This window comes from Dipodomys ordii, unplaced genomic scaffold, assembly GCF_000151885.1.
Source record: "Dipodomys ordii isolate 6190 unplaced genomic scaffold, Dord_2.0 Scaffold20, whole genome shotgun sequence".
Lineage (NCBI taxonomy): Eukaryota > Metazoa > Chordata > Mammalia > Rodentia > Heteromyidae > Dipodomys > Dipodomys ordii.
This window is the reverse complement of record NW_012267236.1, coordinates 8554797-8569632: the sequence shown is the minus strand read 5'-3', so window position 1 is coordinate 8569632 and position 14836 is coordinate 8554797. Positions and strand designations below refer to the sequence as shown.

At 46.5% G+C, this 14836-nt stretch overlaps 1 protein-coding gene across 1 annotated transcript in view; it reads right to left on the bottom strand.

Annotated features, from left to right (window-relative positions):
* Nucleotides 1-1589: 1589 nt before the first annotated feature.
* Nucleotides 1590-14836, bottom strand: part of Cib4 (calcium and integrin binding family member 4) — a 42690-nt gene continuing 29443 nt past the window's right edge. Inside the window, exons 4-7 of the mRNA XM_013013618.1 lie at nt 9734-9875; nt 3496-3605; nt 2560-2648; nt 1590-1621 (exon numbers count right to left, since the gene is read on the bottom strand). Coding sequence (XP_012869072.1) covers nt 1591-1621; nt 2560-2648; nt 3496-3605; nt 9734-9875 — 372 coding nt within the window. The 3' untranslated portion in view covers nt 1590. The remainder of the gene's footprint in view (nt 1622-2559; nt 2649-3495; nt 3606-9733; nt 9876-14836) is intronic.

The window sequence follows — 14836 nt, the reverse complement described above, 5'->3', positions numbered from 1 at the left end:
CTGGGTCCTGGAAACTTGTCACTATGGCAGGAAAGTTCCCAAGGGTCAGTCAGCATTATACCTTCAGAGCCCCTGCAAAGCTCAGCCCAAGAAGTCAGGCCAGGAGCAGCAGCAGCCAATCCCTCTGGGCCACAGACCTGCCCTCCCCCCCGCCCCCCCCCCCGCCCGGGGTAGAACAGGTAAGGCCAAGACAGATGCGGTTCCCAAGTCTTCCTGAGTGGCAGGTCACTAAGGTTCGGAGAGCTCCTGTTTCCACCGGGATTATTGACTGCTCCTTGTCTGAAAAGGAGGGGTGTGGTCCAGAACAGCCTCGCCAGCTGGGAGCAGGACTGCTCACTGAGTGTCATCTGCTTTACATGGCAGTGTGTAAGGGACACCTTGACCCCCCTTCCCTGATGAAGATGCGGAGCTGCTTTAAGCCACACTGTAGGAAGTGCATCTAGGTCTGCTGGATTGCCAAGCCCTGCTTTTTCCACTACACACCCTGCTGTGGCCCACATGGAGATGGAGCATCAGCCTTTGGAACCCTCGAGACTGCAGAGCAGGGAGAAGCCGCGAGTTGAATGAAACAGCTACTTCTGCATTTGGCCAAACTGGCAGGGACAGGCTGACTTGGCCTCTACCCCTGGCCATTTCTAGAAGTTTCCATGAAGATCTACTTCAGGTTCTGAAGATCTACTCCAGGCCAGAGGTAGACAAGGGAGTGGGTGCCAAAGGCTACATGGCCTGGAAGGGTCCAGAGGTTCCAGCTGCTCTCCCAGGCTAATCCTGTGCCGACCTTATCTTCTGGAAGGGCAGGGAGGAATGTCGTAAGCAACCACCTCTCTAGGGTGGGACCCCACTCCACATTGTTCCCGTGCCCTCCCCAAAATTCCAGCGCCCCCTTTCTTGGATCAAGGGTACTCCCTTTGTCCACAGCCGGCAACATGCCCTCTAGTGGACAGCCCCCAGAAGTTCCTCTGAGGGGCACCTCCTGTGTCCCAGAGTCCCTGATGTGTTGGACCCCAAACGGTCTCCAGAGTAGGCAAATGCATTCCAGAGTGTGGCTGCATAGCAAAGCAAATAAGCCCCAATTGTCAGTGACTTGTGGTCTCATCCCGAGGGTCTGAGAGAGGGGCAGAGTGGGGCCAAGATGTCTTCTCCATGGGGGAGGGCAGGGAAGCCAGGCGCCAGCTAGAATGACAGCTATGTGCACAGCTCGGTGCCCTCTGGCCCTGGAGATAGGAGGAAGGGGTGGGGTTCCAGAAAAGATGAAGGATGAAAGCTTTTCCTAGTGAACTTTGTCCCATTTGGCCTGGTGTCCTGTTCTTGACATGCATTGAGATTTGAACTCTGTCCTCAAAGATTGCTGTCCCAGCTAGCTTGGAGTTGTTGGCAAACTTAAGCCTTGGAATAAGCAGCTATTAACACAGTCCTTACTTTAAAAGAGAAAAGCAGCAGCAGCAGCGGACTGACAGGGAAAATGCTTTTCCTGTGCTTTCTTTTAGTAAACGGTATTTTAAAGGAGAAGGGACAGGGAAAAGTCGTGCTCCAAGTCAGATGCTTTGGGTGCCTGGTGGTGGCGCTGTTCCAGTGGCATCCCTCTTCGTATCAGCATCCCCAGAAGTGAATCCGAAAGGAGCTGAAAGAAAGAATTACCTTTGATTGGGGTGGTCCCAAGTGTGGGTCCTCTGGAGACCATCAAGCCACAGCCCCCTGGCAGTGATGTTAGGATGGGAGCCCTCATCTCCAAGTAGCTAGAAAGAGTGTGCATCTGTCAGAGCTAGAACATTACTTAGAGTCACTGAGGGATATTCAGAATCAAATTGAGAATAACTTGGAGGGAGGCTACGATGGCTTCCTGTCTGACCAAGCAGGGATCCCTAGTTGGCAGTGTGAAGCTAAGTGGGGAAGGAGTGAGGAGAGAAGCAGAGACGTTGGCCTGAGGGGGCCAGAGACGCAGAGAAAGACTCTTCTATGGGTTGGCATGTTTCCTCGCCTAGCCTGTGAGACCATGGGGCAGAACGCGACGGACAGAGAAGACACATGTCCACAGGTGCCAGCTCAGCACAAGGGCCATGTAATCACCACAAGGGCCACCTCTAGAGGGAATGCATTTCCTATTGCTGGAAGGATCCAGAGAAGACTGGTATACAGGGCTGGGGAAATACAGAAGGGATCTGTCATCTCAGGGTGACTGGACCAGGGAGGCCCATCAAGGCCCCTTCTCCATTAAGGTCGGATGGTTTGCTTTTCTTGTTACATTTTGCATCTTCTCTGAGCTCCTGCACCTGCACCTTCCATGCAGACCCCCAGCTCCCAGTGTCTGGGCCACTGAAGGCCACGCTCTTGAGGTTGTATTATCCAAAAGCCTGGGAATCCTGTTTGCCTCTCTGTCTTTTCATTTCCCAGGGTTACCTAATTTCTCAGCAACTCCAGTTTTGCTGATTCTAGAAGAACTGGCAAAGTGCGCTGTGCTAGAAACTCGCAACTTTCTTGGGAAGACACAGATGCTCTGTTGGCCAAGGGGAGGGAAACTGGGGCACCCCTTTTCCTCCCTACCCCTCCAGAACTCCTTACGTCATGAAATCTGGAGACTTGGCCATTGCGTGTTCAAACTCTGAGAAGGAGAGCATGTTGTCGTTGTCCAGATCTGACTCCCTCAGGACCTGACCGGGGGATAGGAGACTGGTGTCAGATGATGAGAATGGGGTACTCTTCTACAGAGGGGCTGCCAGATGCCAGGATCTCTGCCAGATGCCAAACACTTGTCTCTTGGGGGCACCTGTGGACTCCCCGCCCCGCACAGACATCAGAGAGATGAGAATGTATGCTAAGGTCAGGGGCCTGGTGAGCTGATCCGTATGCCTGGAAGGATTGTCCTTAGGGGCTCTAGCACCAATGTAGCAGTGAAGGTGGTCCCTCTGCCTGTCCCATTACACAGTCCCAGACAGGCATTTTGTACTGCAAGGGACAAAGGGCAGGCAGGAGGCAGCACTGAGCTTCCTGTTCCAATGGCATTCCAATCTCTCTCTGTCTCTCTGTCTCTCTCTCTCTCGTTCCCATTTCTTCCTACCCAGAAACCTCTGGAGGTTTTCAGGCTCTAGAACATATGTGGTTGAGCCTCATCATTGGTTTCAGGGCTGTTTCCATGCCTGATCACTCTAGGACATCAGGGTAACATGGGATGTGTGTGGGTAGCAACATTGTGAGGCATCCCTAAGCGGCTAAGGACCTTATTCTGCAGCGCCCCACTGTGGATGGGAGGCCCCAGATGGATGGATTGGGTACACTGCTCTGGAGACCCTGGAAGGTTCCTAGAAGAACAGGAGGGTTGAGGGTTATTTGCTTCCAATTCTGTACCCTCTTTTGGGGCCCATCCCCATGGTAACTGCTGGGAACCATGGAGCCCAAAGACAAATATGTCATCTGCTCCAGTCCTGGCCCAAGGTGACCTGACGTCCAGGGGCCTTGGGTGATGACCCCCGGGTCCCCTCTTGAGCCCCATGTTCACACGTGGTGTATGAGGTCCATCATGAGGTCCTCAGACACATCATCATTGTCCAGCAGTCGGAGCACGATCTTCTGCAGGTCCTCCTCATCAATGAAGCCATTCTCATTGAAATCTGCAAAGAGGAGACAGGACTTAGAGTGAAGGAGTTAGGGTCTGACGAGTTTGGGGTCCACAGTGCAAATCTCCACCAGCCTTTGCGAGTCTGAACAGGACCTGCAGCACGGCAGGCTACAGACAAATACGGGGCTAATGCGGCAAAAATAACAATCATATACATGGCCTAAGGACAGCTCCCTGTCCTCACCACTTTACCTTGTTTACGTCAGTGAGTCTTCACAATCAACCCTAGCCTTTTTGGGAGGAATCTGAGGCTCAGAAGTGTTATTTCCACACTGCCCAGGGGTGGAAAGGGCAGGGATCCAAACCCAGCTAAGCTGACCCCAGAGAACCATGTCAACCATTGTGTTATGGAAATCTCCATCTCAAAACTCAGAAGTCATGGTATCTTTAGATAGCCAGGAGCCTGGCCACATGGGGAAGTGGAAGGCAGCCTGGATTTGGAGCCAGAAGCCCTGGCCACCAGTCCCTGCTCCTGACTCCGTGCAGCAGCTGCATGACTGACCTGTGCACATGCCTCCCCAGCTCCTCAGAGAGGCGGGGACAGTAGTCTTTGCAGCCTGTGCCTCAGAAGAGGAGGGTACCACTGAAGACCTGGCTGTGCCTTCAAAAGAGTCAGAGGCAGGAAGCAAGGGTCCCTCCAGCCTCTGGTCCCTAGCCCTGAACAGAGAGACTCTCAATGAATATCCAACATCACACTTCAGCACATGATGGAGACAGAGCTAAATCCAGGCAGTCAAACTCTATAGGAAGCCTATACTCTTTACTACCCATAACTGCCTTTTACCTTTTTAAAGGGGCAGTTCAAAACACATGCTACATTTCCCAGACTGCCCTGTTGCTAAATGTGGTCATGTAACTAAGTTCTGACCAGTAAGAGGTAAGAAGAGCAGATAACTTCTGGGAAAGTAAAAAAAAGCAGGAACAATGAGGTGACCTTGGGACTAGAGGACAAAGCAGTAAGTAGGAGGAACTTGAATCGTCAATGCTGTGCAGCTTCAGAGTCACTGTAGAAAACTGTTTCTGGCCTTCTACATATTAGAGAAATAAATACATTCACTTCCAAAAATAAATATATTAGCTTCCATCCATCTCACAAGCTGTCTTGCCTGTCATTTGACTGCCATAGTTAATCCTACTTCATTATCTGAGCCTCAGTTTCTCCATCTTTAAAATGGAAATGATTGTTAAATAGGAAAGGTTAAATAGGAAAATACTTGGCCATCATCTGGAATACCGATGCTCAATACAGTAGATGTTTATTAAACATGGTGTGGACTCATCTTTTGAAGTTTATTAAGTCCTAAACATACAAACCTTAGGGACCTGTAACATCCCCCTTGCAGAATGGAAAGAAGAACTGTATTGGGCTCTGAGGGAAACTGAGGCCTAGAGTTTGCTGCTGCCACAAGGTCCTTGCCAAGACCTGTCTCTTTCCAAGGGCAGGATGTGGGTGTGGAAAGGTACAGCCCAGCCCATGGCTCCTTTCCCCATGTGGATCTCCTGCCCCTGAGCGAGGATGCTTCTGAGCGCTCTCCTGCCCAGTTCTGCCACCACACCAGAAGCCTGGAACAGGTAAAAAGGGTCGAGGAGCCCGGGGCACTGGGCAGCCGCAATGATACCATGCTGCTGCTGAGAAGCTCTGCAGTATCTCCAGAAGACCCCGCAGTGTCCCCAGACATCCTGCTGGCCCGGCTCCCACAGGCAGAGACTGCAGCAAATGACATGGCTTTGGTCCTAAGCCATCTGGAAGCAGACTCATTTGCTAGAGTAAATGCAGTCCTGGATACTTCCTCTCCTTTTGGGGGTGGTGGGGGCAGAGCAGCCTGGGAAAGGCCACTGGCCCAGCCCATGCCACCCCAGCCTGGGAACGGCAGACCCACAGTGGAGATGAATTCTCTTGCTCTTTCTCCAGGTTTTGTTTGCACATGCCCATACTGGGGCTTGAACTCAGGGCCTGGGCACTGTCTCTTAGCTTTTTTCCCCCCCATTCAAGGCTAGTGCTCTACCACTTGAGCCACAGCTCCACCTTTTTGATGGCTAATTGGAGAGAAGTGCCTCACAGATTGTCCTTCCGTGGGTTGGCTTCAAACCATGATCCCCAGCTCTCAGCCTACCGAATAGCTAGGATTACAGCCATGAGCCACTAGTGCCTGGCTGTTTCCCCTGTTTAGGGAGCTGGGACAGATTGGACTCAGCCATCAAATCTCTGCCATTCTTAAGCCTTGTAATTTACCAAGCACTGTTATCCACCTAGTATCCTTGGCTAAGTCTAGTGTTGGGAAGATTTAGTAAGGCCTGCCATGGGTGCTGAGGAGACTCAGGAAGAGGTGGGGGCTGTGCTGAGGGAGTGGGAAGATGGCTTGGATTTGGTCTCTGATAGGTGAGAGACAGGGTAGGGCTTAGCTGGAGACCAGAATGTCCCTCACAGCAGAACCTGGAGTTCCACAGAGGTGTGGCTAGTCTTACTGGATTCTTGGCCAACAGCTATTCTTGTTCAGCATGACACTGTGTTCAGATTAAAATGCATAGCTTCTGAGTCTTCCTTATAGCTGGAGATGGCCACATGATATTGTCTGGCCAGTCAAATATAAACCAGAGTTGCTGAGTAGAGATCCGAGAAATCTTGGGAAAGGAGAGCTAGTTTGTGCCTTTGGAGGAACAAATTTCCTTCACCTATTCCCTTCTCTTCCTGCCTTGAATGAAGATAAAATGTCTGTGGACACAAGCCATTTGTGGTCATGAGGTCACTGACAGTGTAGGAAGCCTGAAGGACTCAAACCTTTGGTTACTTCTATTGATCAAGGAGCCATTGATCTAGCTCAGGCAGTCTGATCCCTGACTTAAAACACAAAACAAGGGACACATAACAATGCATTCTTATTTAAGGTCATGGGCTAAAGCAATGGCTCTCAAACTCTGTTGCACACAACAAATACAAAGCAAGCTTGGAAAAAGCCGAACAAACAAGATCTACCCAGTACTATTTTATCAAGTCTCTAGAGCTTGGGCCCCAGTACCCGCGATCTTCATTTGTTTTGTTTAACTCCCAGGTTAACTACCAGATCTGACGTGTATAAAAAGTTTGAGGGCTGGACGCCTGTAATCCTAGTTACCTGGGAGGCTGAGATCTGAGGATTGAAGTCAAAGGCAGCCTGGGCAGGAAAGTCCATGAGACGCTTATCTCCGATTAACCACCAGAAAACTGGAAGTGGTGCTGTGGCTCAAGTGGCAGAACCTTGTCAGGGACAGCGCCCAGACCCAGAGTTCAAACCCCACGACCAACAAAAAAAGAAAAAAAGTTTGAGAGTCTGAAGGCTAAGAGGAACCTTGGAGGAGTTTGCAAAGTGCAGGTGGGTTGCTGATTCAGAAGGGGTGTGTGGGACCTTTAGGTCCACATTAAAAGCATCCTGGAGGGTCTGACACTCATGGTCAAGGACCACATCTAGAGTCACCAGAGCTGAGAGTATGGAGTTACTGTTTGGGCCGTTAGCTCAGACATGTCTCCGTCATTGTTACTATGACACCTTGCTGTCTTCCTCCTCTCCCTTCTTTTGATTGTTTCTCTTTTTTCATTGTGGACTGCTGCTCCCTGGACTTAGTGAGCAGCTCCATGTGCCAGACACTTAGGCACAGGGATCCTGCATTTCTCTTCTAATTGAACTGTGTGAGGACACAGATCCTTCCAAGCCCAAAGGAAATGCAGATAGCCTGGGCACATGTGATGCAGCTGGGATTGTAAGTCCCTGGGCATCCATCTGCATAGCTGGACTTTAAGGGGAAGGAAATCATGTGTGCTCCAGGGGCCTTCCAGAGGGGTGAAGGAAGACACCTGGACCCCGGGGAATGAAATGGTGACTTGAGCCCAGGCACTCAGTCTGATCTATCAGAATTAGGGCATTCTTACCATTTTAGAGCCCTGCTACCTGGCAGCCCAGACACACCTGCTGTTCTTCTACCCCCATGAGGGATTCGGGGATTAATGTTTGTTCGGTTCTGGAAACCAGGGGAAAATAGCATAGCAGCCATCTTTTGAGATATCTGCACAGTCCATACTTGACTATCTCTGGAAAGCATCTCTACCCCCAAGAGCGTAGCCCCTGCCACCATGTTTGTTCATGTGACTGCTTCTTTTCTGGCTGGATGTAATTGAGCAAGGCTGCTCACCCAACCCACAGCAGTAGCGCATTGGTTTGGCTAAGCTAATCAACACCTGCTGAGAATTAGAAGAAACAGATGTTTGTGGCTAGCCAGTCAGTGGAAGCTACAGAGGACCTCAGCAGTCATATCTGTGCCCATGGGCAAAAGGACATAAAATGCAGATCTGAGGAGTTCACCGAGAGGAGCAGAGGTGAGAGTGTAAGCAGCCATGAAGAAGAGACAGTTGCTGCCTGGCTTCCTGACAGCTGTTTTCTAGCTGTTTTCCAGGCCCTGCTGTGTGGAGAGACCGGCTTCACTTTTTCCATGGTTTCCATACTGCTGCCAGTGGGAGTCCCCTGTCCTCCCCTGAGTGACACTTCTTGATGTTGATACCTTTGTATTACCTCTACTCCTTTTTTGTGTGAGAGGGGATAGGAACTTGCTTCTAACCAACAGAACTGGACAGATGTAGTGCATGCCATTTTCACAGTCACCTTATGTTGTGCATGACTCTGTTCTGACAGGAGAGTGACTCAAGGGACAGACACTTCCCTCACAGTCTTTGAAGAAGCAAGTGGCCGTGTTGGATGGGGGCGGCGGGAGCAGGGAATGTGGTCATGGAGTTGAGATCAGCCTTAATTCTGATAGCTAGCCAAGACTCTATGCCCAAAGTCCTAGGGTCACATAGGACAATGCCAGCAGTCTGCTGACAACCTGAAGGAGCTTCTAGGTAAAGCTTTCTGCAGTCAGGCATTCTCTAGCTGAGAAGGCAACCCAGCCAGCACACCTTGATTGCAGTTTATGGAAACTCGAAGAGGAGTGACCCAACTAAGCCAGGCCTGGACTTTTATCCCAGGAACACTGTAACATCACAAATATTTGGTGACTAACTACACAACTGTGGGAAACGAATATTCTTTCTTCCTCATCCTGAACACTCTCGGGCTGAGACACACGCCCTGAGCTGTCCTATCCAGAAGAGTGGGTTAGGTGCCTAAGCCAGCACAGCTGTCCCCTGTGGTGACAAAGCTTACAGGGAACAGCAGTAGTGAGGGGACAGGACCTCCTATTCATCAGGAACTCCTCAGGGATACCCAGAAATACCTGAGAGAAGGAAGGAGCCAGCTTTACTGGACAGCTGGGGACTGCCACCAGAATTTGGGGATGTGACTGTATTTGTTCTTTCTCTGTTAAGAATTCACTATAAGCTTGTATCTTACATCAATTAATTCTTCAGATATCTTTTCTCCATTCAGATATGTCTTCAGTCTCAGATATTTCTTTGAAAACATATTTGAAGATGAAATATACATGTTTCTTCAACGTATATATTTCTTCTCCAAATATCTTCTCTGCCTTTTCCTTCTGAGATTACCATTGGGTATATGTTAGACCTTTCTATTGCCCCCTTAGACTCTAGGATCTTTAATTCTCTTTGTATCGGTACTAGCTGTTATTCAGACTAGATTGTGGGGATCTGTCTTCAAGTTTACTGCCTCTTTCCTGTTACCTCAATTCTCCTGTTAAGTCTATCCAGTGAATTTTTATTCCAGGGGCTTTGTTTTTCAGTTCTATATTTTCCATTTTATTCATTGGGGCTTCAACTCAAGACCTTGGTGCTGTCTTTGAGCTTTGGTGCTGAAGGCTAGACCACTTGAGCCACAGTGCCACTTCCGGTTTTCTAGTGTTGATTGGAGATAAGAGTCTCATGGACTTTTCTGCCCAGGCTGGCTTCGAATCATGATCCTCCCATCTTAGCCTCCTGAGTAGCTAGAATGACATGCCTACGTTATGGGCAACCACCTCTCTCAATCATTTTTGATATTTCACAGTATTTGATACACATCCACAAAAGACCCAAGGGAATACCAGTTAATATCCATCCGTGAAGTAATGTTCCTGGGTCCAGACACAGTAGCTAGTCTATGGCCTTCCCTCCTCTCCAGTCTTTCCCCTCAATCCCCCCTTCCCCACAACACGCACCATAAATGCGGAAGGCGTACTCGATCTTCAGGCTGGGGCAGGCCTGCTCACTGAACACAGACGCCATACCCAGCACATCCTCAAAAGAGAAGACATCGTTGTGGGAGAATACTTTGCAGATGCGGTCTCTGAAAGGGTTGACCTGAAGGTGGGGAAAAGGAGGAGGAGGTCTGTAGGGGTCTTGATTATACCTCTCCTCTCTCATCTACCATGAGTCCTGTGCTCTGGGTTTGAGACAACCGAAATATTAGAGGAGGAGCTGGATTGTGAGCCCAGGTCTGATGGGGACAGGGCACTGAGGTTGAGAAGCCTTGCTGGACACTGTTCTATCCATCTCCTTCCACACACACACACTGCAATGGCTTAGTTGTGTTATTACTTCTATGGTCATTAAATTTTCTTCAAGCTTGTAAAGAAAATGTGGGAAATAAAAGTAGTATAAAGAACTGGATAAAAATAAACATCTGTAATCACTCCCCAGAGTGAACCAATGAGAACATATTGATGGAGAAGTCAGACAGACCTGATCTTCAGTCTTGACTTCACTACTTAAAATAAAGAATAACCTTAGTGTAGACAAATTACATATCAACTAGAGCCTAAGATTTCTCATCTTAGACAGTGTGGGATAATAATTATATTTTCTCAGTAGGGTTGTCATGAGCATTAAGCAGGAAAGGATTAAAGTTTCACCCTGCCTTATAAATAATACTCAGCAAATAAGAGTTGTTAGTTGTTACTTAATGACCCATGGATACCATAATCAGCACAGCAATTTCATGCTAAAAGTACACTATTGGAAGAGCTGAAAATGGTCTGACATGCTGTCTTCCTGCAGTTGTCCAGGCCACATGATAAATCTCTTTTTACCCTTTACTATGTCTCTCTATTTAGTGTACAGGGAGAGTTGTGGAGACATGACCTGTGAAAGCTCGGGAGTTTGACCTGTAGTCTAAAACTTGTTTCGGCTTTGCCAAGCCAGTCTGAAGAAAATATGCCCTTTAGGCATGAGCCACTGACAGCAACGCTGGCCAGATAAGAGAAGATGGAATAGGTTCCCTACAACCACTGGAGTTACTTTTATCCCAAGGACTTTCTGTTGTCTTTCTATTTCAATCAGCATTGGCTACTTTTTGCTATCATCTGATAAGGCAGAAGAATGAACATCTGGACTTAAGGAGCACTGACATTTACTGATGTCAGTTAGGCCTCCCCTTTCCTTTCTCTTGTCAGGAGACTCTTCTGAGCCATTTTGAGATCTGCTGAACTTAACTTTGGCTTTGCTGTTTGTCTGACAAGGACATTTGGATCCTTTGCATGGAGGCTTTTCTAAGCATTTGGATTTATTTGAAAACTTTGTGATGGCAATTATTAGGGAAGGGATGGAAGGTACAGAGAAACCTATGTTCATGCTAGAGATCACTGTTGTGATTTGCTTAAGAAGAAAAAAAAATCACTGTCTTTCCACCTAGGGAGAAATCTAGCTGACAAATCTACTAGAAGAAAGGGGGAGAAGAAAAATGGATTGTCTAAAAGTGTGCTTTGAATTAGAGTAATTGTTTTAGTGTGTCATTTTGTGTATATCTGTTAGTTTGTGTCTGTGATAAGTAACTTGATGGAGGCTAAAAATTCTGATGGCAGCAGCAATAGTCCTGTTAAAAGATCAACTCTTGTTTCAGCCACCAAAATGAGTCCTAAAATAACAGAATTAGATACAAATCAGTCTCTTCCTGGAATTCCTAGAAATAAGTAACTGTAGCCACTAAATTAAATTTTTACATTTTCTCGAGCTCATGTGTGCATCAATTTGGGCCTGCATGATGTAAAACCTTTTTTGTACATGTATGTGTATGTGTATATAAACATCTTTAAGATCTTTTTTTCTTATTTATTTATTTATTGGGCAGGTCCTGAGGCTTGAACTCAGGGCTTGGGCACTGCTCCAGTGCTTTTGTATTCAAGGTTAGTGTGTTACCACTTTGAGCCACGTCACCATTTCTGACTTTTTGGTAGTTAATTGGAACTAAGAGTCTCATACACACACACACACACACACACACACACACACACACACACACACATTAATGTACTGCTGCAGCAAAACAAAAACCTAATTCTCTATATTTATAACAAGACTGTCTTAATATTTTCCTGCTCTTAATAACATTCACAAAAAATAAGGCTTGAAATATTTTTGTACTTTCTTGCTTGTGACTACTTAGAAAGGCTTTTGACTACTTAGAAAACTGAGCTATAACTACATCATAGTTCATTTAAATATCTTTTTTATATGTAAGTCGTTTAACTAGTCACCTTATAACTGTGGTCAAACTATTAATATTTTAAGTAATGCTAGTGTAGTTAGTGTCCTATATATCTGTGTTCAGAGTATACAGAGCTGTGTCTAAACTTTAAATGTTAAGCAAATATTTGCAGAAGTCTTGTATGCATGAAATGACAAGCTAATGCTTTTATCCAAAATACATTGTATCTGAACCTTTTACACTAAGCATAAAACATTTTGGTATTTCTTCTTTTTGTTTTCTTTTGTTGTTGTTTTGTTTTTGTTTTTTGCTGGGGCTTAAACTCAGGCTGGCACTCTACCACTTGAGCCACAACTCCACTTTCATTTTTTTGTATGTTTGTTTGTTACTAGTTAATTGGAGATAAGAGTCTCACAGATTTTCTTGCCCCAAATTGGCTTTGAACCAAAAGCCTCATGTCTCAGCCTTCTGAGTAGCTAGGATTACAGGCATGAGCCCCAGTGCTAGGCCATTTCTTCTCTTTGTAATCAATATCACTAGTGTGGGGCAGGGGGAACAATGTTATTTGTATAGTCTTGCTATTCAAAACCTGGTCTACATGTATTTGTCGTAATTAATGAGTGTTACTGTATCTGTAAGGTGCATCTGTACATTAGGAAATACATCTATTAGGGGTTATGGACACTGTTTTGACTTGTATCCATGATGTAAACTTATTGCCTAGCCAATATCCTTGACTTGTATTGTATACTTGTTTAGGGGGAGATCTCTTAGTAACTTCTTACTCCATTTGTGTGTATGTGTGCGTGTACCAGTACTGGGATTTGAACTCAGGGTTTTGCCCTCTTTCTTAGCTTTTTTCACTCAAGGATGGTGCTCTATTACTTGAGCCGTACCTCCACTCTTGGTTTTTTGCTGCTTACTTGGAAAGAAGAATCTCATGGAACTTCCGGCACAGGCTGGCTTTGAACTGTGATACTCAGATCTCAGCCTCCTGAGTAGCTAAATTTATAGGCATGAGCCACCAGTACTCAGCACCACAATTTTTTAGAGTATTTCAAGGAAAGAAAGTGTTCATCGCACTGTTGTATAAGCATGCTATACAGTATACACATACATAGACACCTATGTGCACATGCACGTGCTCATACACATGCTCACACACACACAGTTCTCAGCCTCACTCTCAGATCCTGAGTGTGCAGGCTAGCACTACAGTTATGTCCCTTCTAAAATTCCTATGTGGAAACCCTAACCTACAGTACCTCAATGTGACTTTATTTGGAAGTTCAGTTGTAGGGGGAATGCACTAGGTTAAGGTGAAGTGACATGGAGAGGAGTGGACCAAATCTAATTGCTGTCCTTATAAAAGGGGGAAATTAGGACACAGCGGCACGGATTCAGGGAGAACGCCATGTGAAGGCAGAGCAGACATTAGGACGATGCTTCCTCAAGCCAAAGAGCAGCTTACAATGCCAGCAAAACCCCAGATGCTGCCGACAGTCCTGGAACAGACCCTTCCCTGGCAGTCCTGAAGGAACCAACCCTGCCTTTGCCTTGAGCTTGGACCTAGAGCCTCCCAAGCTATGACATCATCCATTCCTGTTGTGCAAGCCACATAGTGCATAGTACTTTATTACAGCAACCTTAGTGAACCAACAGCCAGGAATATGGGTTGTAAGATTCCCCACATGATGAAGGTCTATTATGTAATTATATATACATAATATAATTTTTTCAAATTTTATAAATAATTTTTCATCAAGACAGATGAACACAGAGCAGCTCTTTGACACATAGGAAACCACCAGACTGCAACCAGAAACCCTTAAATAAGTATAGTTTATAGTTTAAATGTTCCAGGAGCAGACAGAGTGCAGAGGAATCTGAGCTGATCTATTAGAATCCACCAAACAAGTTCTCCTCTGTGTGATTTTGCTATCCTTTTTATAAAAAAATTTATTTAATGTTTTTAGTACTAGTATTTGTTTGAGCTCTGAGCCTTATGCTTTCTAGGCATATCACTTAAACCATATCTCTAGCCCTTTTTGCTTTTGTTAATTTTTTTCTTCAAATAGGGTCATTGATACTTTTTGCCCAGGCCAACCTGGACTGTGATCTTCCTAAATATGTTTCTGGCATAACTGGGATGGTAAACATATGCCCATCTGCTCAGGTTTTTATTGGCAGAGATGAGGTCCCATGAGGTTTCAGCCAAGGCTTCCTAGAGGCACAATCCTCTAGATCTCAGCCTCTCCTGTTGCTAGGATTACATTGTGAGCCACTGCCCCCGACCTGATTTGATCATTCTTTTACCTCACCATCCCCAGATATGCATGATTTTCCTCCAATTAATACTGATAAGCCTTATCTGTTGTGATGTGTTCCAGGTCACATGAGCCCAGTTAAGTGGCTTTTATAGATTGCATAACCAAATTTTAACTCCATTAACCCTTTTCACAAATGGATCCCTGGCTGAACAAGATACCTGCAAAGAAAACAATTGAAGCTGATGTTTGCACTGCAAAAGCAAGGGACCACGAAGACAATGGCACCACAAATACTTTTCCTACTCACAGTTCTTCCCTTCAAGCTAGAAGGTGAGAGACTCTAGTCAGACCTCACAAGAATCCCTGCATCTGTGCTCAGCCAGGTGCCAGGCCAGCCAAAAAGCTCACTGCCTTACGCATTTTCTGCAAATGAGATTGTAATCTTCTCAATGGGATGAGGTGGTTGCTGGGAGGCCAACATACGCTCTTCAGCCCTTCTCACATGACTCTTATCTACACACACACACACACACACATACACACACACACACATACACACACACACACAC